The sequence below is a fragment of the Pimephales promelas genome, chromosome 14 (genome assembly GCF_988280905.1).
Source record: "Pimephales promelas chromosome 14, fPimPro1.hap1.1, whole genome shotgun sequence".
NCBI lineage: Eukaryota > Metazoa > Chordata > Actinopteri > Cypriniformes > Leuciscidae > Pimephales > Pimephales promelas.
The window spans coordinates 24,759,579-24,786,493 of NC_142782.1; the positions used below are offsets into that span (position 1 = coordinate 24,759,579).

General features: G+C 35.8%; 3 protein-coding genes across 6 annotated transcripts in view; 2 read left to right on the forward strand and 1 right to left on the reverse strand.

Moving 5' to 3' along the window:
- Nucleotides 1-75: 75 nt before the first annotated feature.
- Nucleotides 76-4,981, forward strand: LOC120482948 (uncharacterized). 2 transcript variants are annotated; one of them, XM_089119707.1, is made up of 9 exons: nt 76-257; nt 1,250-1,360; nt 2,271-2,413; nt 2,515-2,716; nt 2,792-2,971; nt 3,074-3,184; nt 3,346-3,459; nt 3,640-3,699; nt 3,928-4,981. In XM_089119707.1, exons 1-9 carry the CDS (start codon nt 185-187, stop codon nt 4,581-4,583), a joined length of 1,650 nt encoding a protein of 549 aa, XP_088975833.1. In that variant the 5' UTR covers nt 76-184; the 3' UTR covers nt 4,584-4,981. The 2 variants fall into 2 exon arrangements, with proteins under 2 accessions (XP_088975833.1, XP_039533650.2); XM_039677716.2 differs by having other exon boundaries at nt 77-257; nt 2,271-2,411; nt 2,516-2,716; nt 3,790-4,981.
- A 904-nt stretch (nt 4,982-5,885) lies between these two features.
- haus5 (HAUS augmin-like complex, subunit 5) overlaps nt 5,886-26,915 on the forward strand; it is a 72,644-nt gene continuing 51,614 nt past the window's right edge. The window contains exons 1-3 of the mRNA XM_089119708.1: nt 5,886-6,030; nt 6,163-6,291; nt 6,485-6,611. The gene's annotated coding sequence lies outside the window, so the exon portion shown is untranslated. The remainder of the gene's footprint in view (nt 6,031-6,162; nt 6,292-6,484; nt 6,612-26,915) is intronic.
- Nucleotides 7,862-26,915, reverse strand: part of LOC120482975 (uncharacterized) — a 32,392-nt gene continuing 13,338 nt past the window's right edge. Inside the window, exons 1-14 of one of the 3 annotated variants that reach the window (XM_039677782.2) lie at nt 18,971-19,143; nt 18,628-18,856; nt 16,955-17,073; nt 15,877-15,989; nt 15,580-15,719; nt 13,988-14,089; nt 10,890-10,927; nt 10,516-10,608; nt 10,319-10,396; nt 10,044-10,162; nt 9,823-9,881; nt 9,517-9,663; nt 9,175-9,203; nt 7,862-8,268 (exon numbers count right to left, since the gene is read on the reverse strand). In XM_039677782.2, the coding sequence (XP_039533716.2) occupies nt 8,167-8,268; nt 9,175-9,203; nt 9,517-9,663; nt 9,823-9,881; nt 10,044-10,162; nt 10,319-10,396; nt 10,516-10,608; nt 10,890-10,927; nt 13,988-14,089; nt 15,580-15,719; nt 15,877-15,989; nt 16,955-17,073; nt 18,628-18,856 (1,368 nt within the window). In that variant the 5' untranslated portion in view covers nt 18,971-19,143 and the 3' untranslated portion in view covers nt 7,862-8,166. Of the gene's footprint in view, nt 8,269-9,174; nt 9,204-9,516; nt 9,664-9,822; nt 9,882-10,043; nt 10,163-10,318; nt 10,397-10,515; nt 10,609-10,889; nt 10,928-13,987; nt 14,090-15,579; nt 15,720-15,876; nt 15,990-16,954; nt 17,074-18,627; nt 18,857-18,970; nt 19,144-26,915 lie in introns of those variants that run through there. The other 2 variants (XM_039677776.2, XM_089119710.1) reach the window with 2 other exon arrangements.

Consider the following 26,915-nt stretch of genomic DNA (forward strand, 5'->3'; position numbering starts at 1 on the left):
ACCATAGACAGCTTCTAACGCATTTAGGATGAAATGAAAGTACTGTGAACGATTTCCGGGAATTAAGTTCAGTTGTGTTCCACTGAAGTCGCTCCGTGGAAAAGCATCATTAATGTTCCGTTTTCCGGTTTGAGCTGCATAGGGAAAGTTAAAAGTTTGTCAAAAAGTGTGTGATATAAAACAAATGGATTCGGGTTATTCTAAAGAAGATGGAACTACAGCTAGGAGAAGAAGCGCCAGAACTTCATCTAAAACAGGTTTGGCTTTTTAAAACTCTTAACGTGACTTCAATACTACAGAAAAGTAAATTGAGCCACATGCTAATTTATCTTCAATAACGTTTAATATTATCTGATGCTAAAAGAACGATACCGTAATGCACAGTATATATATATATAATGTTAGGGGTTTCATTGCAAATCTAAAGCTGTTAAGTAAACAGTCTAACGCGTTGCTTAGCAAACCTTGGTGTTTGAGTTTAGATTCTGTGTTCATCCGTCTGTCTTTACAGTATTTTTTTATTATCAATAAAATGCTAACGTTAATCTAACTTAATTATTTGAAGGTCATTTGTGTCTCCGTAACGTTACATCAAGTTTATTACAGCGTTTTTAAATTATAACGTAAATCTTCGCAATTTACGTAAGTTACAGGTTCTCGCACGTTTGTGCATCGCGTAACGTTATGCTCTTTATAAAACAGAGCAAAATTGTTCTTCCAAAGCTTCTCTCTCTCCATCTCTCTCCATATAAAACATACGTTATTTAGAATTACATAGCTCGCTAACTAGACGGAATTGTTCAAATAGCCATTGGTTAGCTTGAGCATGTTAGCTATAATGAGCTAATATATCAAGCCGTTTAGTGTAATCGTTTCACTGACATTTCTTATAAGGCTATTATTGAATATTATTGATTATTATCTCTGTTTAAAGATCCCGTCAAAATCGGCTGTTACTCAGTTTCCTGTTCCTGTTCCGGTAATGCACAAGCAAAGTAACTTACTTAACAAAAACTTGTCGCTTATGTTATATTTCTGTAACATAATTTCTCGGTTCGTCCTCTTAGCTTTATCTTGGCTTGCTTTGTAATTTTTTACTGGGCAGTCGAATGTACATTCATCAAAAACCTGTGGATACACTGACACAAAACCCAAACAAAAAATTACAGACCATACACAACATCTGGAGGTTTGTTATCATTAAGAAAAGTACCTTTCATTTTACTCACAAGTAACTTTTTCATTGCAGATCCCTCTAGTTTGGGTGCTGTACCACTGGAAAAACAACAAGAAGCCTTAATAGGAAATAAGAAAAGCCTGAAACATCAGAATCAGAATCCCACCATAGAGAAAGCAAAAAGTTTGTAAAATCTTTATATTGTAATTATGTTAGAGTAAGCAATTTTTACTGGTAAAAGTGCACGTTATGATGCTTAAATAACATTCTTACTGTATGACAGACACTTGATCATATAATAATAGTGCAACAGCATTTGGCTTACATTTGTACATTTGCGGTAATGACTGAAGTTTTGCACTGATGTTTGAAGCTCTTTATTGTAAACTATATATATTTTTTTAGCAATCATGTAGTTTGGGTTTTAAGATGATAATAATGAAAAGTCAGGCTATATTTGTTTTCTTGCTGTGAATTTTCATTTTCTTATCTTCTGGATAATGCTATTTTGTCATAGTTCCTGTTGTTGTAACATTTTATTTAGTTTAATACTATTATTAAGGTTTGGGGTTGATTGAAATTTTTAAAAATGTTGTTCACTTATGTGGACATATTAAGACTCAATATGTTTGATCAAAACTACATTAAAAATGGTCGGCAATATTGTGATTAAAATAACTATTTTCTATTTTTGATGTATATATTTTAAAAAGTAATTTATCCCTGTGATGGCAAGGCTGAATTTTCAGCAGCAGTCTTCAGTGTCGCATGATCTTCAAAAATCATTCTAATATGCTGATTTGGTGATCAAGAAACATTTCTTATTAGCACTGTTAATATGTATAATGCTGCATAATATTTCTGTAAAAACTGTTTGTGCAGTATTCTTCTTTGATGAGAAAGAACACACACAAATGAAGTGTGTTTATTTGAAATAGATTTTTGTTACAAATGTCTCTACTATCACTTGACCAATTTAATGCATCCATGCTAAATAATATAATTTTTTTTTCTATTTAAAAATCTTACTGACCCCAAACTTTTGAACTGTAATGTGCATGCGTATTTCTTTTAACCACATCCTCTATCTTAGCTGCATACAGTGCTTATGTTGAACCCAGACCCCAACTAAAAAGAAGCAGGAAAATGAGGGAAGATGATGGTGCGTCCAGAACTGTCAATGGATCTAAAAAGTCCAAGAGCCTCAAGAAGGGGGATGATGATGATGATGATGGTACGCCAAATTAAATTAAAAATAAATGGTCTCACATTTTGTTTCTCAGGCAAAACATATTTGCTATGCTAATGTTTACACTCATTTATATTAAACCAACGCAGAATCCCCTGTTAAGAAGAAAAAGCTTAAAGAGACAGAGAAGGTAAGAGATATAAATGAGAGAGGTGATGGATTTAAACACACTGATGAAGGAGATGTGGAGATGGGTGAGGATGAAGACCAGGATCAAGAAGATCAGGATCAAGATATGAACTCAGATGAGGGGTCTGAGCAGGAGCAGGACAATGAGCCCAGTTTGAAAGGTAAGATGCTATTTGAGAAACAAACATAAGTGTTAGATCAAATAATATTAAACAGGTGGTGCTATATTTCTTCAGTGGATTCCTCAGCCCAGCCGGGGACAATATTAAAGCATCTTGCCTATGCATTTGGAGAAAATCTGAGAAGGGAGGAGATAGTGGGCAGCCGAATGTCCATTCATCAAAAACCTGTGGACCATGAAATAGACAGACTCAAAACCCAAACAAAAAATTACAGACCAAACACAACATCTAGAGGTTTGTTATCATTAAGAGAATGACCTAATTATAATAATATCACAAGTAACTTTTATAATTTTGTAACTAATTTAATTATCACAAGTAACTTTTTCATTGCAGATCCCTCTAGTTCGGGTGCTGTACCACTGGAAAAACAACAAGACGCCTTACTGAGAAATAAGAATAGCCTGAAATATGAGAATCAGAATCCCACAATGGAGAAAGCCAAAAGTTTGTAAAATCTGTATATTGTAATTATATATACCGTATATTAGAGTAAGCATTTTTTTTTTCACTGGTAAAAGTGCACATTATGATGCGTAATATTCTTACTGTATATGTCACAATTGTTCATGAATTTTAATTGATTAAAGTTTATATCCCATCACTAGATGCCCCATGTTCTGGTAACTGGAACAGATATCAATCTGCACCCCTGATGAGCAATGTCTACCCAACAATTAAACATCCCATTACAATACCAACCACTCATCACAAAAACATAGGTAATAAAATATCTTTTGTATTTGTCACTTACTATTCTCTTATTTCATTACTTGGAAAAAAGATTTATAATCATTTTTACATTCAGAATGTAGTATATTAAAAAATAGCCAATAAAGTAAAATGGATAATATTTTAAGAATTTGTAGATCATAATTCCGTTACTTTACTTTGTCTTCAAGAATGCAAGAATTTGCAGAAACCAGTCACCTCAAAAGCAAGGCCAGTCTCTTCCTCTCGAGGTATTTTTTGTGTCCTTCATCTATTCCACATAGTTTAAACAAACAGATTTGCCTCATGTTCACTATTCTTTATTATGCATGTTTTCCAAGGCTGGTTGTGGTACAGGAACAAGCTTCTTTGGTGTTCTCTGATACTGACAGGAGTCCTGGCTTTGAGCTTTTTGGCCTATCAGATATTTCTACACTTCCATTTGCGTCAAACTGATATGTCTCATTCTGAAACCATAGAGAAATTTGATCTGGACTTAGTTGCTCTACGGACCCTTTTTCCCAGTCAGCGTTCAGTGTTCTGGAAGAGGAGTGGGAAACATCTTAAGCGCCACCTGGAGATGGTCAGCCCCACTGAACCGGTCAGTGTAATTCTGACTGCTGGCCTTCAAGCTGAAAGGACGCTCGGCTGCCTTGCTCGAAGCTTAGCCATGGCGTACTCCACGTTCCGCAATGCTTCAATCTTAGAAATCAGCGGGATCACCAAAAAAGCAAAAGACAGTGATCAGGTCAAGCTGGAGATTGATGAAGCACTTAAGGAAGCTTTTGAAGGTGATAAACCTGCAGCTGTTGTGCACCGTTTTGAGGAGCTCCCTCCTGGATCTACGCTTATATTCTATCGTTACTGTGACCATGAGAATGCAGCTTACAAAAAAGTTTTTCTTGTCTTTACTGTGATGCTTTCGGTCCGTGAAATAGACCCAGTGGCCAGTCTGAGTGCAGTTGAGGACATGGTACATGACCATGTAAAGCAGAAGTTTGTCTCCTCAGATAAATCTGCAAAGTTTAATCAAATGGATGTGGATAAACTGAGTGGACTGTGGAGCAGAATTTCTCATGTCATCCTGCCGGTGGTTTCAGAGGACAAAATTGAACGGCAGGGATGTAGGTACTAACCTTAACAGGAAATCTTAAGATTAAATCACTGTATTGGGCTGGATGTATCCAAGGACCATATAAATGTACATAGAGGATCTTTATTCCAAAGAGTTTTAAAAAAAAATGTGTTTGTTTATAAATGTTTTTTAAAAATGGTTTTCTATTCGACTCCATTTTGCTTCTGTTTTCTTTGATAATATATGTGTGAAGGCAGACACTTGATCATATTATAATAATAATGCAACAGCATTTGGCTTACAGTTGTAAATTTTTTTCCTCAAGGCCATGTGCGGTAATGACTGAAGTTTTGCACTGATGTTTGAAGTTCTGAATTGTAAACTGTACTCTTTTTACCAATCAAACTGCAGTTCGGGTTATATAAGATTATAATAATTAAAAGTCAGGCTATATTTGTTTTCGTGTCTTGTGTTTTCATTTTCTTGTTCTCTGGATAATGCTATTTTGTCATAGTTCCTTTTTTTGTAACATTTTGTAATTTTTCATTTGTTATAATGTAACTTCCCTTTAAAAAATGAGAACTACCATATGAATATTTATACGGTCAGCCAGCTGAACAAGAACAACTGAAAGTTTCAGTTACCAGAGAATGTTTAATTCAAGAGAATTAAACACTGGCTGGTTCAATCCGGAACAGTTACTGGACTGGTTACTTCCGGTTTCAGGACTGGCTGCAGTAACACGTCTCTGTCCATGCGGGGGCGCTAATAATAAAATAATTTGAAAGTTGCTTTCAAAGGGGTGGGCTAAAATAATACACTCAGCTGAAAATTGCATTTTTAAGTTCACTTATCTGTTCTAAAAATCCATTCAAAAATGTGATGACGTCATACAATAGCAGAATGCTAGCGTGTTCCGGCCAACAATGACTTAACCTGTAAGAAATCAAAAGGACATAAGTATTCGTTTATTCAACTTTTGGCCTATAATCTATATTGAAATTGTGGAATCAACAATAAAATCTATGTTGATTCAATGACAAGCAGGAGAAAGAGACACATTTAGCCGTTTAGCTCCATAGACTCCCATTCATTCTGCACTCGCCCGAGATCACCTCCAGTGGAATTCTAATGGAACTGCAACCAAGATGATATACAATGGGGCTAAAAGGAAGTGCCAAGGCTCTCCGTTAGACGGGCTCTGCAGTTACCAAGGAAAGGTGTGCTTTGACAAGTCAAAGATGAATATTTGATGATAATTTTTTACTTTTCACAGATTTCAGATGTTTTACCTTTCACTAAACATATTTAGATATATCAAAATCGTCTCCCATTGCGATTTCCTGTATATCTAAATATGTTTAGATCTTCACAGTGAAAGGTAAAACTTCGAAATTTCTGTGTAAACAATGAGTGAGGTACACATGCACGCGATCACTTCCGGCGCATGCGCAGACCGAAGCGCCCGTGCCGTCAGATCAGTTGGACATGGGTGTGGTTACACGAGGTAAAAAATGATATAATTTCTGTTCGTTTTCACACACAAACAGCTCGTTTCGTGTCTCAGGCCATCAGTGTACTTACATTTACGAGTAATTAAATCATGTTTAATTTTGACTTCTCTGTGCATGCTCTTAAGAGGTGAACCGAGGGTGGACCCCCTAAACCATGCATTATATGACTGATGGACAACAACGGTTTGACTGAAAAATATCAAAACTGAAAATACTGTGGAAACAAAGACACCAACATCTTGGATGCCCTTGAGGTAAGCTAAAACATATCAAAAATTAATGTGAACTATCCCTTTAAAAAAAACGTACTTCAAACCTTTAAACTGTGAGGCATAGGTCTTCAACCCTGCTCCTGAAGGACCCCCAAGAGAGTCTTTCAGGAGTAGGATTGAACCTATGCTAAAAGGTGTATTTTTTTTATTGCGTTTAACTACATCTCTTAAATAGGAGAATCGCTGTAATTTGGGCCCAATGGGTGGAGCTAAAATATCCAACAACAACCTAACACTACTCAGAACTCTATCCATCTACCCCAATAAACGTCCAGAGAGGAGGAGCGTCATTTGACTCTGCAGTGAGTACGATGCACATAACTCTGACATGACTCATCATGCACTTTAATTCCACTGAAAGAAAATTATTAACCAGATGTCTACAAGTTCAAAGTGCTTCAAGAATAGTTTCATTGTTTTATCCACTTTTTTTCCTAATACTGTGGTTTAGATTATGGGAGGAAATACTTATATGGTGTTCATAGAACAAAACTTTTTCTTAGCTTAATTTTTTTTTTTTTTTTTTACAGTTTAACAGTTAACATGTTAATGGGACTCTCTGTCTAGTCTACCAAGAAGTCTTCTGTCGCCTAGCTACTAGACTTTTTTTTTAAAGTTATATTAAACAGTCTGAAAACAAAATAGGGTTTACAAATGCTCTAAATATGTTCACCATGGTTAATTTCTGTATAATAGTATAATTACTTCTTAGTAAGATATAGGTCAAAATTTGAACCACTTTTAAGTTGTTTTCTTTTCTTTTTGTTTTACTGTTGTATTGTTAGATATTTGAGTGAGCTAAAGCCCAATACTTACCTTTAAAAGTGTAATTTGGCTTTAAAAAGAAATCTTTAAAAAGAAATCCTGTTTTCAATGGCGTGGAATGAATTTTGGTTTAGACAAGGCCGTGAAGGATCCATCTGTAGTATTCATCGTTGTGCGCGAAACGAAAGATGCGTTTGGAGACTGCATTTAAGGAGCCTTCAAATTAGGAGAGACTTTAATGCGCCACTGTGACACAATCAGACTTCGAATGACGCAGCCTCTGAATTGGGACGCATCATAGTGTTCGACTTGAAGCGGTTTCACCGGTTTCAGCCAGTTTCACCTCTGTGTACCTAATAGTTGGAGTTATATTTAGTTTTAGGGTTACGGTGTGGTCGGAACGTCTAGCTCCTCCACACATTAGAAGTGTTCGACTTGAAATGGAGCTGCGCAGACCGACTGGTGTATGAAATCAAAGTACCGCAAGAGCGATTGGAGTGACGGCTCTGTATACTTTGGAATCACTCCGGCAGTACCTTGATGTCAGACACCGATCCGTCGTTGCAGCTCGACTTCAAGTCGAACACACCTACATCCAGCGAGGGGAATCTGGACTTCAAGCACCACCCATTGGCTCTGCAGTGAGCAGCCTTTGCTTGATGACATGACAGCCGAGATATGCAGCTTTACAAGGATGAAGCCTTCTGTTTGAGAAACACCCAAACAGTGCATTTGGCAGAGATTTGAACTGATGACAGTTAAGCAGAAAGATAAACAGAGAACTGGATTTTACCCAAGCAATTCATTTTTAATGTTGATGGAATGAGAAAAACATCAGGAAACATGACACATTATCGAAAATGATCTTTGTTAATTTTGCTATGTAGCCTTGCATAATTGTAATTGCATAAATATGTTAGTGCAAAATACTAAAACAGACAAACTCAGAAACATAATTCATAAAAATTCAAAAAAAGGTGTAAATAAAGGTGTAAGGCTGGGAGCATATGTTGCTATTTTAATCACTTTGCCCAGCCTTTCAGTGGTACCAAAATTACAAATTTACCAACTGGAAAATCTACAGACGTTCTCTCAATCTATCATTCTGACCAATGACACTGCTGTGATAAGTGCTGCTGTCAACGATACATTAACAATTGTAAAGATTATAAACATAAACAACCATGGGGATATCTGCAACAACAAAAAAATAAAGAAAAGTCTTAATTTAAGGAAATGTTGCAATATAACCAATTGTATTTGTATTTTATCATATATCATTTTGTGAGTTCCTAAGATGTTGAGGTCAACCAGTTACATTGTATATAAAAAGTACACACACCCCTTTTGTAATCAAACATGCATTAAACATGCAAAAATTCTGTGAAAAAATAAAAAAAAGGATATAAATATTACAACCATGCAATGCCACTGAAAACCAAAGTGACACATTTCAAAGAAAAATAAAAGGTCCACTTTATATTAAGTGGCTTTAAGTACTTGCATCGAAAAATAATATAATGTACGTATTGTGTTCATGTTGTATTGTAAAACACTTTAGCTCTTTGCTCTTGAGGTGTGATATGGGTACAGGTGTAGTGGTATGTGATGGTTTAGGTCTATCAAACTCCAGTCTATCAAATTAATAATTTCAATGTAAGCACATAGTACTTACAGCCACTTAATATAAATCAAATAAAAACTTGGAATGACTAACTGCATAAGTGTGCACACCCATGATGTGTTGTGTACGTTCATGAGCTTGATGATTAGTCATTCTCAACAGATAAGGGTGCACACTTATGACGTTTTTTTTTTTCCATTGAAATGTGTCACTTTGGTTTTCAGTGGAATTCCATTTACATTAATTTGTGCAAATGTTCTGAGATGATTTATCTTTGTTTCATTTCTTTTCTAAAAAATAAAACAGCAGTTTTAAATGGGGTGTGTAGACCTGTTTATCTGCAAGGATCTGGACTAGTGCCATCAAATCTGTGTGGAGTTGCTATACACTGGAAAGTTTATGTGTATATTAAGCAAGTTGACTGAAACTGGCATGGCTTTATCTTTACAAATCTAAGATTTGACAGATGCACTTACCCTCCTTTCCAAAATACGATTCTGATTTTCTGCAAACATACAAATGCAAACAAATAATGTTGTTAATAAATTCTGGGAAATGCATAAGGAATTACACAAGTGTCTGAGAGCCTGCGAAAACCCAGACAACTTCTGGCAAATTTAGATTTGCTCTGAAAGTTAGTCTGGCAAAGAGCTAATTACAACTGAGAATGGTCTGGTTTTAACCAGGCTACAAGACTATGCCTGGGTGTGAAGGATAACAGATAAAATTCTTTAAAGTCCATTTATAAGTCTATTTATAAGGCTTGCGTGGGAATCTCTCTATAGTGCCTTGAATCAATAGGCACCAAGGATACTTACTTCTGACTCTTTTTCTTGTCAGGTATTTTTCCATTTGTTCATAGCAAACTGAACCAAGGTAGAACATGATCTCCCAAACAACGTAAACTCCCATTAATATTGGCAGCCAGCACTCAAAGCACCACAATCCAAAAAATATTGCAGTGGCTATACATGAAAGAAGAGGATTATAAACAAAAAGGTATTAATTAGATACATCTGAATTAGCTTTTAATACATTTGAATGAGTAAATGAGTATTTACACCTACACCAAACTTAGAAAAAATAAAGTAACTCATACAACATAACAGAAAAACGTGACTTACTTGTAATGGTAGTATTCATTAGATCAACCATTACGGTGGCACAAAGCCAACACTTCCTTCTGCAAGTCAAGGTTTTTTTAGAGTGTTAAATTCAAAACACAGACGTTTTACATTTATGATTGAAACTATAACAACAACCATTGGTGTGGCTGGCAGCCTATAATCTGCATTTCTCTTCGATGAGACCATGGCGCTGATATGTATCTAAAGATTACACTCACAATTCATGGCTTGGTCCGCAGGCAAGGAGAACAGTGATAGTGTGCAGCAGGCTTGAAACCATGGCAGCCACCGTGAAAGCAGTAAACCTGAAACCAGCACACTCATACACACACTCATACTAACACAAAAATATGCACAGAAATGGTCATTTCATTGGATGTAAATTTCCTTTAATGCTTTTACACGTTATTCCCAAATATTCAGTTTAAACAATGTAATACTGTCTGTCACAAAGTAAAATATAATGTAGCCTAATAGAACCAATAGTCCTTACTTTATTTGCTTTTATTAGTACGAGGATGACAGCAATAGTTTTGGATGCTAGTTCAAGGACAGAGGCAATCATGGTCGTCTGTGAAGAGATACATTATTTGCCATATACATAAGTTGTGTTTAAATTATGGATTTAGTAGGAATCTGTGAATTTAAAATGGAGGTCATAAATGTATTAAAGTTTTTTGACATGCTTACCGTTTTTGTCGAAACTGGTCTAATGATAATCAGGAGTGAAGAGCCTCCAAGAAAACAGAGGCGACTGAACAATAACAGCGCTAAAGCACATCTCTGACATGTATACAAAAAGACATAAATGTACAAATACAAACAGACTCATGTAAAGTAGAAAAAACAACATTGATAGTCAAATATGCATATTTTAATAACCAACATGCGGATCATGAAAATGATATTCATAGAAGCAAGAGGAAAAAGGTCAAATAAGTGAGATAGAGGCAAGCAAGCCATGCAAGACTTAAAACCCCAAGCACGTTTGTGGAGAAAATTTATTTATAAACATGCTTGATATAATAAAATACCACTTAGAAAGATGCATACAGTCTACATACCATATATAGGGCACACTGAGAAGGCAATGTTGATGGAACTGCAATAAATGAAAACAAATTACAAGATTCATCATCATGCTCTTAAAAATAAAGGTTCTTTATTGGTGTAAGGCCTGACCACCTGCCATACACTTAGCTAGAATAACATTACAATAAACAGAGATAAGGCTCACATTGATAAGGCTCACTATTTAGGTTGGTCGATCCTATATGGAAATTCCCTTTTTAGCCTTTACTGTACACGGGGCTCTAAAATCTCAGTTGGCATGCACTATGCTCCATTCAATACTGTATATTGGTCTGTTACTAAGCTGAACGCAGATTTGCGGTTACAATGGATACACTATAATCTACTAGACATAGCAAGACAGATATAATAACTTAGTTAATAACTTGCTAATAACTTAGCAAGACAGAATAAATTAATATGTAACAATTAATTATTAGTCAGGTAAATGTATCATGCCAATCATTGCTCAGAAATAAAGAGTACAGGATGCATACCTAACATCAGAAAAATAGACATTCAGTACTACAGGCTGATCTGGCTATAATCTGCAGATCTCAACCCAATAGAGCATCTTTGGGGTGTTGTGGAACGGGAGCTTCGTACCCTGGATGTACATCCCACAAATCTACATCAACTGCAAGATGCTATCCTATCAATATGGGCCAACATCTCTAAAGAATGCTTTCAGTACCTCGTTGAATCAATGCCACGTAGAATTCAGTCAGTTCTGAATTGAGTATATATATATATATATATTTACTTTACTTTATATACTGTAGCAAAAATCTGTGAAATTTAGGCAGCTGTGAATTGCCAGAACTCACCATAAAAAATTCCCATGGTAGCAACATTTTAGGTTTTACAGATTGACCTTAAATTTACAGTAAAGACGTACATTTTCTTAACTGATAGTGTTAATATACCAAACCTCTATAATATACTGACAACCACCAAAAACACAGGTAATAATTAGAAAGATACATGTAGCCTGAATCTCGTCGGAAGAAGTTTTTCCACATGAGTCATGACTGATGTCAATACTACTAGAAGGTGCACATAAATACTAAAAAAATCATCATAGTAACACACAACACCGTATACATAGATCGTTCTGTGCAGTTGCCTGCAAAGAAAGCTGAACACATCACAGAGCATCAGTAATTACACTAACTCAACAGAGAAGTATGAATGCGTAATGAATAATTATTTCTGAAACAAAAGAAAGTATTTTTACATTCAAAAACCCATTTAAATATATCACCAGCTCTGCATTAATGGTTATATTTGATTGTTCTATATGTAATGCTTCTGGTTTATATATTTTACCTGGAGCCTGTAAGACATTTGATATTGATACAAATATTGATGTGCCTGAAGTTATGTTTATTTGTGTACTGATGGCTTCAGAGATTAACTGTGATGGGCATTTGCCTGCAAAATAAAGCTTAACACATCACAGAGCATCATTATTTACACACACTCAACAGGGAAGTAACCTTTGAATGTGTAATGTATAATTGTCTCAGAAACATAAGGAAGTATTTTTGCATTCAAAAACACATTTAAATATATCACCAGCCCTGCATTAATTTTAAATAAATATATTTGATTGTTATATATGTAATTCATATATAGTATTTTGATATTGATACAATTATTGTTGGGCTCGTTTGTATACTTTTGGCTTCAGGGATCATTGGTGCTGCGGACCAATGTGCAGAGAGCTGAAAACGTGACAGAGCAACATGTTTACACTGACACAGAAGGGAAGTAACCGTTGAATCCTTTTGATAAAATTGTCCCAAAACATGAGGAAGTATATTTCCATAAAGAATAAATAAATAAATAAACAGTTTATATTACATCCGTAGTAAAGTAATCCCGATCCCGTCGTATACGTTTTCGACTACCTCTGGAAGTGGTAGAAAGTGGACAAGCTCAAAACCTTTTAGACCCCATTTACACCTGTATTTAGCGTTATGCACTAATACCTGATCTTCCAAAACACATCTTATAGTTTTTTCAAATTGCTTATGCACTTTAAGTGGAACTTTAGGCCCACTCAGTGAATTTATTTATTTTTACCCCCAAAACTCTAAACACAGTTATCTACATGCCACACTCATTTACTAACGACCTAGCACTCAATGAATATGTGTGAAAACACTTATACATAAATTGATCACATAGAAACATGTGTATATGTATGTATGCATACTGTACATATACATATATGCACATATGCACACACACACAGTGCATATATATATATATATATATATATATATATTGAATGTACATACAAGCTAAGAAATATCGAGTGTTTCACAGCAGCTTCACAATAGTAACAAATTAAAAATCGTCTGAGAAGCAGCTTGGCCAACATGCCAAAAGTGTCAATATTTTGTCACTTCAGTGTTGATTCATTTCAGTTCAATAACTAACATTCATCAATTGTTCATACATACTGTATATACAGTGTATTTGTGTACGTGTGAGAAATTCCTGTATACTCCACTGCACATGTTTGCCGTGCATGTGGCTAATCATTTTATGTTTGTGTGTACAGTTAATATGCATACAAACTATTTTTGGAAGAGTTAAAATAGTTTTGAATGATGTGTTTGCTTTTGTAAGAAATGTCAGATGTTTTGCATGTTATGTGCGTGTTTTGTTGTTTCGAGTTTCAAGAAATTGAGCCATAGTTTCAGAAATTATGTGTAAGCAATTTGAAAAAACTGTAATACCAGGTATAAACGGGTCCACAGACCAACATCATTTACAGTTTCATAGAGTACTGAAACAATACTCAAGTCAAAGCATCATTACTTTTCAAAAATGTAGTGTGATAAATGTGCTTGTCAAAAATACTAATTGAGTTTGAGTATAGTTTCTTTAAAAGTACCCATGAGTGAGTATCTGAGCTATGGATTCTACCCCTCTAATAATAAATACTGTGCATTGCAATTTACAAATGTAGAAAAGCCTGTACATAATGTAATACACATTACACACATATAGTTTAGTTCACCATCACACATCAGATATATAAATTAATTTTATTAATATATAAATAAAATATTTTTACCTTTAGACTGAGAATCTGTATATGTTGATGTTGCAAATTTTGTTGTGCTTGTAGTTAGGTCCGTAGTACTGGTTTTAGAGAGAGGTGGTGCTGTGGATGTGCCTTTTAGGAGAGCGGAAAGCATCAGTGACTTAAAAAGGCCTATGAATGTCTTTCATATATATACTTTGCTTAATAAATGTATTAGATCACAACCCAATGTAAGGCTTGTGCCAGACCTGCCCTAAACTAACAGTATTGGTGATTACCAAAATCTTTTGTTGGCCAGGTTGGCCAGGTCAAAGTCTAGAATTTAGTATATTCAAAGATATATTGCATGAAAGTTTCATCAAAAGCAAGTATTTGGGAACAAATAGAGACTATTTGGAAGTCAAAAACAAAAGAAACTGTGGAAAAGTACTGTACATAAAAACAATGGCAACAAGAATACAAGCTGTTGTTATGCCCAAAGGACACCATACAAAATATAATATTTTTGGCTATTATGTGTGAATAATGACTATTTAGTTGTTTGGAATTGATATTTGCCTAATAAATGACAATATAATTTTTAGTTTTAAACAGATATTTTAGGAAACTGTCAAAAACTTGTCACTGAAAACACTGTACATACAGAAAACACTGTACATACTTTAATACACACATTCCCATTTACTGTTTGTCAGTGAAAAATTGAGAACATTGATCCTTCAATGGTTTTGGTTTTGACTGCCAACTTTTTAAAACACATCAATATATAGTTGCACATAAAAGTTTCAGTCTATATTCTGAACAGTGCAAATAATTAATAAAAACATTTAGAAACTCATATAGAATTCAGGTCAGTATCACACATCAGAGATGTGTGAAAAAATTTCTCTCAAAATTAATCTGCCTCCTTGTTTTTATTAGTTACCTGTAACATTACAGAATTTATTAATTAATGTAGGCTATTGTTCAGGTCAGCATAGACTAAAAACCTTAATACATTAACCTATTAATTTCCTGATTCCTCAGGATATCTTAAAATCAGACCTAGCATAAGTTGCCAAAGTGACTGAGCTTGAGAAATGTTAAATTAGCTACATGAAACCAAATCATTTGACAATGAGTCAGACTAACTGAAATAAGTGTGGCTTATTTGGTAAACTTGTTTTATGAAACAGGCCTCTGGGGTCCGTGTTTTTCCGGTGTTGTACCAATATAATCTCCCACTCATTTTTAGCAAATCAGGTAAAGAGGTTGAAAAATGCCTATCCCCATTAGTATTAAGTTAGTGTTACACCTAAATTTTTATTTTACTGACTCAAAACGTTATGAACCGTCTACAAGACAAAAATATGATGACTAACATTTAAAACAAGCCTTAGTGGTTTATGTAACTGGCCCCAGATGACGTGGCATAAGGGAGGGGACATTATTTCAATAAAAAAATGACAAAGGCATGTAAATTAAAATAAATATTTATAGGCATGGATAAATTATTTATAATGAATACTGCGATTACTTTTAATAAGAATTGTGAATATTGATTGTATGATGGTGGTGACTTAAATTAGTCCTACATAAAATAATAATAAAAAAAAAACAGTAGACAACAAAAATGTTATTACCTGTGGCATTTGAATATGTTGGAAATATTGTTGGGCTTGTAGTTAGTCCTGCACTTGTTTCAGAGGGCGGTGGTGTTGTGGACGTTACAATTATCGGCTTCCTTCGCCAAAACTTAGAATAGTTTTCTACAACTGCAGCTCTGAAAAGGAAATTAAAGATCAGATTTGCAAACTAACAATATGAAACGCAACGAAACTATAATGATAATAATAATATGCTATTATTATTATTATGCTATTAATAATGCTATTATGTTTCATTTCGTCTTATTAGGCTCCACAGTAAAACTAGGCTACCTGAAGAAAAATTCTTGAGTCTGAGTCTTGAGTCCTGGGGCTGCCGGTGGGGGTGTCCACAACACTCTGATTGAGTTTTTCTTTACATTATTAACATGAACAACGACACTGCCCTATAAATAGCACATAAACAGTTGAGGTTAGTTTAATGAATTAATAGCTGCTAACATTTAAAGCTGCAGTCCGTAGCTTTTTTTGGGGGTAAATAATTATCCAAAATACATATTTGAGAAAATACATAACCAGCCAGTGTTCAAAACTATCTGCTTGCCTTAGCTCGATTCAAAGTGGTAAGCTTGTAATAATGTTTTTAATTCCAGTGGTACTGGTGGATTTCTGTGGGAGATTCGAGCGTGTCTTTGCGTCATGACGTCACATCTGTACGCATAAAAAAGGAGTCTCGGCTAGTAGGCTATATTGCGTGTGAGGATGTTGGAGGTGGAGATTTAAAGACTTTTACTCACAGCACTTGATATAATTAAACTTTTCAATTTGCTTATTTTATCGTATCCAAAAAGGTTCAAACGACAATCACAAGTGACAACTAGAGATTCACCCGTTGTAAAATGCAAAAGACTTTGTTCGGACTTTAGAGTGGCTACAGAAAAAAGAGGCTGCAACCGGACCCGAACCGAAAACAACGATACATATTGGAAGAACATTACATGTAGTCACGCAATGCTGACGTTGTTAACATTAACAATTTGGTTTTGCGTGATATAACTTTTAAGAGATTGTTAGATTTAATCAGTGCGATTTACTGCAATGTCAGAACCAGAACAAAAATTCTTATGTTGGTCATACTTCCAAAAAGAATAATCTGTGATTCTGAATGACAGTATCCACATCAGCGCGGTGACTGACAGCCTCACACTCTCCTCAAACATTGTGTTCATCCACGCTGTGCCGTGTCGAGGGTGTTTATGTACAACTCACGTAAAGTTGATAATTCCGCGAATGACTGCAATTGCAGATTTCGAACAGAGATGGCGACAAACAGGAAAAACTGCGGACTGCAGCTTTAACACATGGTGCAAAGAATAACTTTAGTGTGTAGTGGGTGCACAGCAGGACTCACACCACAGATGAGTTGGGTGTTGCGCGGGTCCTCCAAACTAAACGTACCAACAGGCAGATTGTTCTCATTACGAGAGTCCAACATAAACCCCGAAAACCCCGATCCACCAGAAAGGGTCACTGTGGTAAAATGAGAGAGTTTAAAGTGACACATCTGAAAAAACATTTTACACTAATAAAAGAATAAACTGTGTGTGAGAGAGAGAGAGAGAGAGCGAGAGAGAGAACAGAGAGAATTTTGAGATTTTTTTCAACAAATCAACCATTTTCCATTACAGAGAAGAGAAAAAACTTATTTTTCCATCAATAACAGAGCACAGAGCCTCATTCTGGAACCATTTAATTTCAGATGTGATAAGATCTTTCCTTGGAACTATAAAAACGAAAATAAATGAGTATTCTGGATTTAACTGTGGATAAAAATAGAATATTAATATCTTGATATGCACCCATTTCTATCTTGTTTTTTCTACTCGTATACATATAAGAAAATAAGAAAGTAATACGAATAATATAAGAAAATTTTGGAAGCCACAAGTCTTTCCGTGAGTCCAGGAATTGTACAGTCATTTTGTGTTAAAAAAATTCCGATAAAAATAGGGATTCCATTGAGGTTCAGTTTTGACAAGTTCACAAAGAAAAGATTTCTATGCATTTTCAAATTTCCAAGATTTTGTAGTATCTTACATGCAACTACTTTCCAGTTTGAAATTATTATACCATTAAAAAGTCTTTGCAAAAACTGTAAACGAAAAGCTGCCGCTCTACTTTGAAGATGTACCAAGGCTTGTCCTCCTCCTTTAGGCAAAAACAATATACTCTGAGGAACCCAATAACTTGTCCTAGAAAAAACCCTACTAAAATTAATTGAATGTCTGCTAAGAGACGCAAAGGAGCATCAATGCAGGTTAACTTATGCCATAAAGAGGAAGCTACTTAATTATTTATATCTAAAGTTCATATTTGGAATTAACCACTTCCATTTTTCGAGTCGACCTTTAACTTTTTCAAGAGTTCCTTCACAATTTTTTTGTACAGTTGCTTTATCTCCTAAAAAAAAACATATTAAGCCCCCCCACACACACACACACCTAGGCCTATTCATCTAGATACAACTATGTTGTCATCTAATCAAAGCTGGTGAATAAATAACACTGTGATATTATTATAACTTACATTTACATTTTTACAGAACAATGTTGCAACTGTCTCCGGGCCTGGGGACAGTTGCAACATAGACGCCTTACATTCAAATGCAAATTGTGAAAAATGTAGATTCTGTAATTATCTTTAAATGGTTTAGACTAACAGACAGATGTAAGATTATTGTATAAACAATTGGTTTACAAACCCAAACCGTCTTTAACGGAGCCCATTTCAAAAAGTATTGCAACAGTCCCCGGTCTCCCCTACATTTAGATATTATAATGTAATAATATTTTACTATTTTGTTGTCTTTATAATTATTCTGTATATTCCAAGCTTTGGCAATATTGTATGATGTACAGTCATGCAAAAAAAAAAAAAAACAATTTTGAATTTATGTGTGAGTGTGTATGTGTGTGTGACAGAGAGAGAGAGAGAGAGAGAGAGAGAGAGAGAGAGAGAGAGAGAGAGAGAGAGAGAGAGAGAGAGAGAGAGAGAGAGAGCGAGATGATGATAATAAGAGTCTACCGGTAATAGGGGGCATATTCGATTCCGAGACGTTCAATTTCACACTTTCTGGTTCGACCTTGAAAGGGAATTCCGTGTCTTGTGCTGGTATATCAATATCATTTCCATCAGGATGGTTAATATTCATTGCTTGACATTGATCCCCCAATGAGCTTCCATCGCTGTAACACGAGATTAACCTCAGTATGGATCCAAATGAAAGAATAAGTAGACCTCTCGCAATATGCATCTGAAACGACCAACATAAATAATATCAATTATAAACAACTGACTTATAACAATTCCCGTTAATAGACACTCAAGCCTTTACTGAAGTTCAAATATAATAAAGTTATTACAATACCTTTGTTTTAGACCTACCGTGCGCGTTGCTGATTAAAGGAGAGGGAAAGTAAGTGTCTTGTTGTCAGTCGACTCTTTATATGTGTCCGTGACTCCGTCAGATCAACAGATATTTTATTGCACAATTAAGTTGGCTAAATGGTTTCTAATGCCCTCTTTTGGCGAATTCAGTTATTACGATCAAAGGGGGAAATGGTCTTGTGATAGCAGCTTTGAATTGTTCTCCTCCTGCCCCACAACAAACGTACACAAGGAAGTAAGTTACACATGACTTATTTTTGATAACAGTTCTTTAGAAGTGTTCATAAAACAATGAGGTCACCGCAGGCAAACCTCTAGCCTACAGAGCCATTCCAATGCTTCATTTTGTAAGTCAAGGTATAGGATTTCAGAAAGTTAAAGAAAGTGTGTGTTTTGTAACATAAAACTTATATGTGAGATTCATATCACAGTCCTTTGGAGAGATTGTTGGCCATCAAAACATTCTCTCCGCATCCAGAAATGAATGGCGCGACCGTGATTTTTTTTTTTTTAACTCAAAAAGGTGGTGGAAAAAATAGTATGGGAGAGTTTTATTTATGTACTTTTTAAAAATCGTTTGCGTTCCCCCGAGAAACTTTGCGTTTCCTCGCAAAGATAGGGTATTCCGGAGAGCATTCCTGACCCTCCTTCCAAAGAAAGGGGATCTAACGTAACAGAGATCAAAAACTGGAGACCAGTTTCACTCCTGTGTAGTGACCATAAACTTCTTTCAAAAATTTTAGCAAAGCAAACAGATTATCAAAAATTATGAATAAGGCGATCCATCTGGACCAAACCTACTGTAGCCTATCCTACTGTGTCCTCAAAAGGTAAATTTTTGATTATATTTCCCTTATTAGGATATATGATGTTTCTAATTGATTTCGCTTGACCAAGAGAGCTTTCGACAGAGTTGAACATGCATACTTATGGGAAACATTAAAAGCTTTTGGTTTTAGTAAAAGTTTTATAGATAAAATTACAGTTTTGTACAGTGATGTATAGGCTACTCAAAATTAGGCTTAATTGTGGCTTATTTCCTTTTTAAGGTTTTTAGAGCTGAATTCACTCGCAATGGAACGGAACCTCTGTTTACAACAATTTAGAAAAAATATACAAGGTTTTAAATTGCCTAATTTTGAAAGAAGTATAAGGGCCAATCCCAATTCTACCCCTTACCCCTTCACTTTCCCCTTCCCCTCCGTTTTGCGCGTCCACGTGAAGGGGTAGGGCTGTCCCAATTCTCTTTTGGTTGGAGGGGGAGGGCTAGGGTGAAGGGCCAGATAGCCCTTCAAACGAAGATTTTTCGGGAGCACACTTCAAACGAAGGGGTATGAGAAGTGTCACTGCTAACCCAGGCTGGCTGCCCAAGCGACAAAGGAGACCCATACATTTAAGTATTTGTGGCTTTAATAAGTATTATAACGACAAATAATGATTTGCTTTATGTTACATTCAATATTGTGTTCATATTTACGGTCAGTTTCTTCACAGAAACGTTTGTAAAAAAAAAAAATCGCTAAAATTACTGTAGTTTGCTAACGATAGTCCCGCAACATATTTTCGTCGTCTCCGTTGTTTCCTGCGAACTTCACAAGATGCAAGAAAATAGCTGTAACCCACGCGACTGAGATAACTGCAGCTGTCGACGGGATCTTGGAAGTTGTGATAAACATCGGCGCATCTCCTGTGACGTAGGCGCTAGCGACGACTTATAATGACGTTTAACGGAGGCGTAGTGGTGTCCCATTTCTTAGGGGAATATTTTCACCCCTACGCATTGCCACTCTGTTTCAAGGGTCAAGGCGAAGGGGTAGGGCTAGGGGAAAGGGAAGGGGTAAGGGGTAGAATTGGGATTGGCCCTAAGTGTCATGAATCAGACCTCTGTGTCTCTCTCTGATGGCCACCGGAGGGCAGTCTCACCTGAGTATTGACTTTCCCGGACATTTCCCATGCACCTCGTACAGCGACTAATCACCTGCACAGGTGTTTTTCATTATCTCCTCTACTTAAGCAGCATTGTGAAGTTTTGTTTTGCCCGGGACATTTCTAAGCGGTTACCATGTTCTACTTGAGCTGCTGAGTATAAAGCTATATGGTAGCCTACACATACCATATATAACATTTCTTAAAAGGCTATTACTGAAGATCACAATGTGCATTGTTTATAAGATCCCGTCAAAATTGGTTGTCACTGTGTCAGTTTCCGCGAATGCACCACCAAAGTAGGCTACTTAACATAATCTTGTCGTTTATCTTATATTTTTGTAAGATAATTTCTCGGTTCGTCCTTTATCTTAGCTTTAGCTTTATAATTTTTTAATAGGCAGCCGAATGTACATCCATCAAAAACCTGTGGACCATGAAATACACAGACCCAAAACCTAAACAAAAAATTACAGACCAAACACAACACCTGGAGGTTTGTTATCATTTAGAAAATTGCCTTTCATTTTACTCACAAGTAACTTTTTCATTGCAGATCCCTCTTGTTTGGGTGCTGTTCCACTGGAAAAACAACAAGACGCCTTAATGAGAAATAAGAATAGCCTGAAATATCACAATCAGAATCCCACAACGGAGAAAGCCAAAAGTTTGTAAAATCTTTATAGGGGAAAGTGGGGCACAACCTAATGCTTTTTAACTCTCTCAGTTTGTGTAAATCTACTTAGGGTTCAGAGTATACATATTTCCCACATTAATTTCCCACATGTCTAGTACAATTATGTGGTTTTGATTTATTAATACAGTGTATACTTTTTTCTTGATCTACCCTGAAAGAATGGAAGTGAAATGTGACAACATGCCCCATAGGTGGGGTACATTGTAACATCACCATTTGTCAGCTTAAAATGCTATCTGATCTGATCAAAAACATAATACAAGTCAAACCAAAACATTTTCTTAATAAAATACAATTATTAACTTCTTCATTTAAAATAATGCCATTTTTTAATAATTAAAAATAAACTCATTTTTGAGTTTGACAACAATCACACCAGGAAACACAGCTGTACAGCATAGTTCAAAACAACATAATAATTAATAATTTCTGAACATTGACTCAATCTTTATCTACATGTTTCTCATGTTTTCTCAATAGAATCCATAAAAGAATAGAATATAATAGCATATTTCTAATAGGGGCACATTATAACACAGTGTTACAACATGCCCCACCATGCACAACCCTGCTTGTGTCTTCTGCTAGTAGCGAAGCATTAAAGTATAGCATTAAAGATATCAACTGTTAAACAACAGAGTGGAGATGTGCAGAATGAATTCTGGTTTAGACAATGCCGTGAATTTGCGTTTTGAACATGCATTTGAAGACTGCATTTAAGGAGCCTTCAACTTAGGAGAGACTTTGATGCTCCGCTGTGATGCAATCAGCCTTCGAATGACACATCCTCTGAATTGGGATGCAGCATAGTGTTCGACTTGAAGCGGCGCCGACTTAATGGGTGGACCTTGACCAGTTCCACCTCTGTGTACCTAAGTGGAGTTATATAGTTTTAGGGTTACGGTGTGGTCAGAACGTCTAGCTCCTCCACACATTAGAAGTGTTCGACTTGAAATGGAGCTGCGCAGACCGACTGGTGTATGAAATCAAAGTACCGCAAGAGCGATTGGAGTGACGGCTCTGTATACTTTGGAATCACTCTCGGCTGGTAGTACCTTGATGTCAGACACCATCGAACACACCTTTTATGTCCAGCGAGGGGAATCTGGACTTCAAGCACCACCCATTGGCTCTGCAGTGAGCAGCCTTTGCTTGATGACATGACAGCCGAGATATGCAGCTTTACAAGGATGAAGCCTTCTGTTTGAGAAACACCCAAACAGTGCATTTGGCAGAGATTTGAACTGATGACAGTTAAGCAGAAAGATAAACAGAGAACTGGATTTTACCAAAGCAATTAATTTTTAATGTTGATGGAATGAGAAAAACATCAGGAAACATGACACATTATCGAAAATGACCTTTGTTAATTTTCCTATGTAGCCTTGTAACGTTGTAATTACATAAACCTTTTAGTGTAAAACAGGCAAACTCAGAAACATAATTCATAAGAATTAATAAAAATATGTAAAAAAAAAAAAAAAAAAAGGGTGTAAGGCTGGGAGCATATGTTGCTATTTTAAACCAACAATAGAACAAAAAGCATTTAAAATATGTTTACTGTTGATGTTTTGGGTGTGGAATGTGCGAATCTGCGTCATGCACGGAGGAATGCGAGTTTCAGTAAAGTTTCCATAAGAGCACTATCTACTTTCTGTTCATTACGAATAATCTAACATGGTGTCTGGAGTGGGATGAAGTGTGCAGCAGCTAAGTTCTCTTGTATTTACAGGCTGGGATGGAAATAGAGTGTTCCACCACACCTAGCATTGTTTTGGCAACACAGACATGACCTGCTCAATGCAGAGGGTTTGGTGACGAAGGACTGGTGATACTTGGCAGTATTGTGGCCAGGTATAACACAGCAAATCAAAGACAAAGTAAATCAGTGTGAAAGTGTCAAAAATAGTTACAGCTTCCCAGAACCCCTGTTGACCACTACTTGACCATAGTAGAGAGTGGAAGTAGATCCTTTCCATTGGAATAAGGGTAATTATGTTCTGCTGATAGACTTTCATGCTTTAGATGTTGCTTTCACTCACTTCAACAACATCAAGAAGCATAGGACTTTGCAAAAGATTATGATTTCCATTATGTAACCAGCAGTGTTGTGCAAGTTACTTCCAAACCGTAATACATTAGGTATTACTTGTTACTGTTATTTAAAAGTAATTCATTACCTTACAATATTACTGTCTCAGAATTGTAATGCGTTACATTACTCATGTATTACTTTTGAGTTACTTTCACCAAAATAACTAAGTAGAACTTAACTTTTGGGCTGTAATGATATGCACTATGAAACCGAAATCGCGATTCGCCACATCCACGAACCTACAGAATCGCGACACACCTCTTCCAACTCCAGCGTTATTCTCCTTACCGTCCATATCCAATGCTGCCTCATCTTTAAATTAGGCTATTAGTATTATTTGAAGTTAACATTATAAAATATGTAGACCTACACCACAAAACTAGTTGAGGATAAATTATTGAAAATTGGGGAAGTCTAGCATTATGGACATGACATTTGCAGTCAAAACTTGAAATAAAAATTCTCAGAAAATACATGTATTGAAACGTATATAGGCTACTTCCTAATTAAAGGACTCCAGACATTAGACAAATATCAGTCTATGTTTTATTTTTAATATTCGGGAAAAGACACATTCATGCGTGACAAAAAAATAGGAGGCAAAATATATTTTTTGTAATTCTGTTAATTACACTGCGCAAATCGGATGAGGAAGGGTTGGCTCTCCAGTCTCCATAGAACTTAAAATATTCATTTTATTTTAGTTTTCGTGTTCGCATTTATGAGGAAAAAACAATGTTACAGATGCGACCGCTCTGAACTGGCACTAAAAGACTGCTTTAAAACTTTCACACAGTCTGTTGCCTTTAAGAAGTAAAAGCAGAAAATACACTGTAATACAACTGTAATACAAGCCTCACTGAACATGTAACGAGTAAAATATTACTGAAAATTGATTAGTAATGCCTTACACTACTGCGACTGCGTTACAGCAAAAACTAATATGTTACAGTAATGTATTACTTTTGTAATGCGTTACTCCCAACACTGGTAACCAGCAGCCCGCACTATCCTCAAAGCAACGGAAAAAAGTGGAAACAGTGAGAACTGTTAAAACACAACTGCGTAAAGGTGAGGACCCTAACAAAGCACTTATGGCTTACAGAGCTACGTGCACCATTAGCACCTGCTCAACTCCTGATGGGACCGAACATCAGAACTACTCTTCCAGTGAGTCCATCCACACTGAAACTGAAATCTGCCCAATCCTTATCGCCTTCAAAAGAAAAGACAAGGAGTTGAAAGAGTTGAACAGACGAAGTGCTAAACATTATAGAGCACATACAAAACCTGCTCTACAGTCTGGGCAATCAGTCTGATCAAGAATGTACCAAAACCAGGCATAGTCATGAGACCTGCTGATGCTCCACGTTCCTACTTTGTAGAAGGGCAGTCTGGTATGTTGAGAAGACACCGTTCTCATCTGAGAGCAGTTCCTTCACAGACAAGAGAAATTAGGGACTGTATTAGAAGCAGAGTGGCCAGGGTGTTCAAACCACCAAGACTAAAGCTAAGGTTAAGACTAAGGTTGATAGCCAAGACTAAACCTTCAGAATTTGACTTGAGTTTGATGTTATTTCCCTGTCTTCTGTTGGAACATAAAAAATACCTCCTTTTTCCTATTTAAAAGTTAAAACAAAAAAAAAAAAAAAAAAAAGAAGAAGGGGGAGGGGGTGTTCTAAATGAGAAAGTAATAGTGCAGTAATATGTTATGTTAGTGCAGGGAATGTACTGGTAGGATGTTTTGGATGTGCGGGTCATGCATGGGGAAATGTTGCAGTAAAGCTAAGAGCCCGCTGTCTCCTGTCTGTTCATTACGAATAATCGAACAATATGTTGTGCAGATTTCAGTTGATCTGACTTCAATATAATTAATCTAACTCCATTAACGTAGTTGTCATTATTTAACCTCTTATTGTTCAAGGGTTTAAGTTTTTTAATCCAAACTCGGCTTGAAACCATGGCAGGTCATAAGTGTATTAAAGTTTTTTGACACACTTACCTTTTTTTTTTTCAAAACTGGTCTAATGATAATCAAAAGTGTAGAGCCTCCAAGAAAACAGAGGCGACTGAACAATAGCAATGCTAAAACACATCTCTGACATGTACAGTATTCAAAAAGACATACAGTATATGTACAAAATACAAACAGACTCATATAAAGTAGAAAAACCAACATTGTCAAAATAAGCATATAAACTGCATTACCTATTACCTTTAATAACCTTTAAAAATAAAAGGTTATCTAGACACTTGATTATTCTATTTAACTCTTTACTCGTATTGTACTAGTTCATTCAGATAGGGCCTACCACTACAGATATGAGCCGACTCAGGGTATATGGTTTGGTCATGTCATTGTTTCCAGTGTAGGCCTACACTTAGCTAGAGTAATATTACAATAAACAGAGATAAAGCTCACACTATTTAGATTTGTCCTATATGGAAATTCCCTTTTTAGCCTTTACAGTACACTTGAACCAGTTAGCCGGGGCTCGAAAATCTCAGTTGGCATGCCCTGCTCTATTCAATACTGGATATTAGTCTGTTACTAACCTGAACGCAGATTTGCGGTTACAATGGATAAAATGTAATCTACTAAAGTTAATAATTTCAGAGCAAGTCAGAATAAATTCAAATGTAACAATTTATTATTAGTCAGGTAAATGTATCATGCCAATCATTGCTCAGAAATAAAGAGTACATGCATATTATCTAACATCAGAAAAATAGACACTACTACTGGCTGATCTGGCTATAGAGAATCGCTTTTGCAACATCTCTTTAAAAACTCAGACCAAGTCAAAATATCCCCAAAATTCAGAAATGAACTATCAATTCATTTTTATGAATTTGCAAAGACCCTGGGAGAGGGCACATCCAGCACAGTAACCAAAGTATCTATAAACTCTTACAAATCTTATAACCTTTTGTTTTACTTCTGTGGGTATGTGACCATTGTACCAGTCGAACTGAGACATTTCAAATGAAACCAAAAATGACTGTTAATTGCTTGCATTTGTTAATTGCTTGTACTTGCATCGACCTTAAATCTACAGTAAAGACAGGTATTTTCTTAACTGATAGTGTTAACATCCCAAACCTCTAAACCTCTATAATATACTGATAACCAAAAACACAGGTAGTACTTAGTATGATGAATGTAGCCTGAATCCCGTCACAAGAAGTTTTTCCATATGACCGATG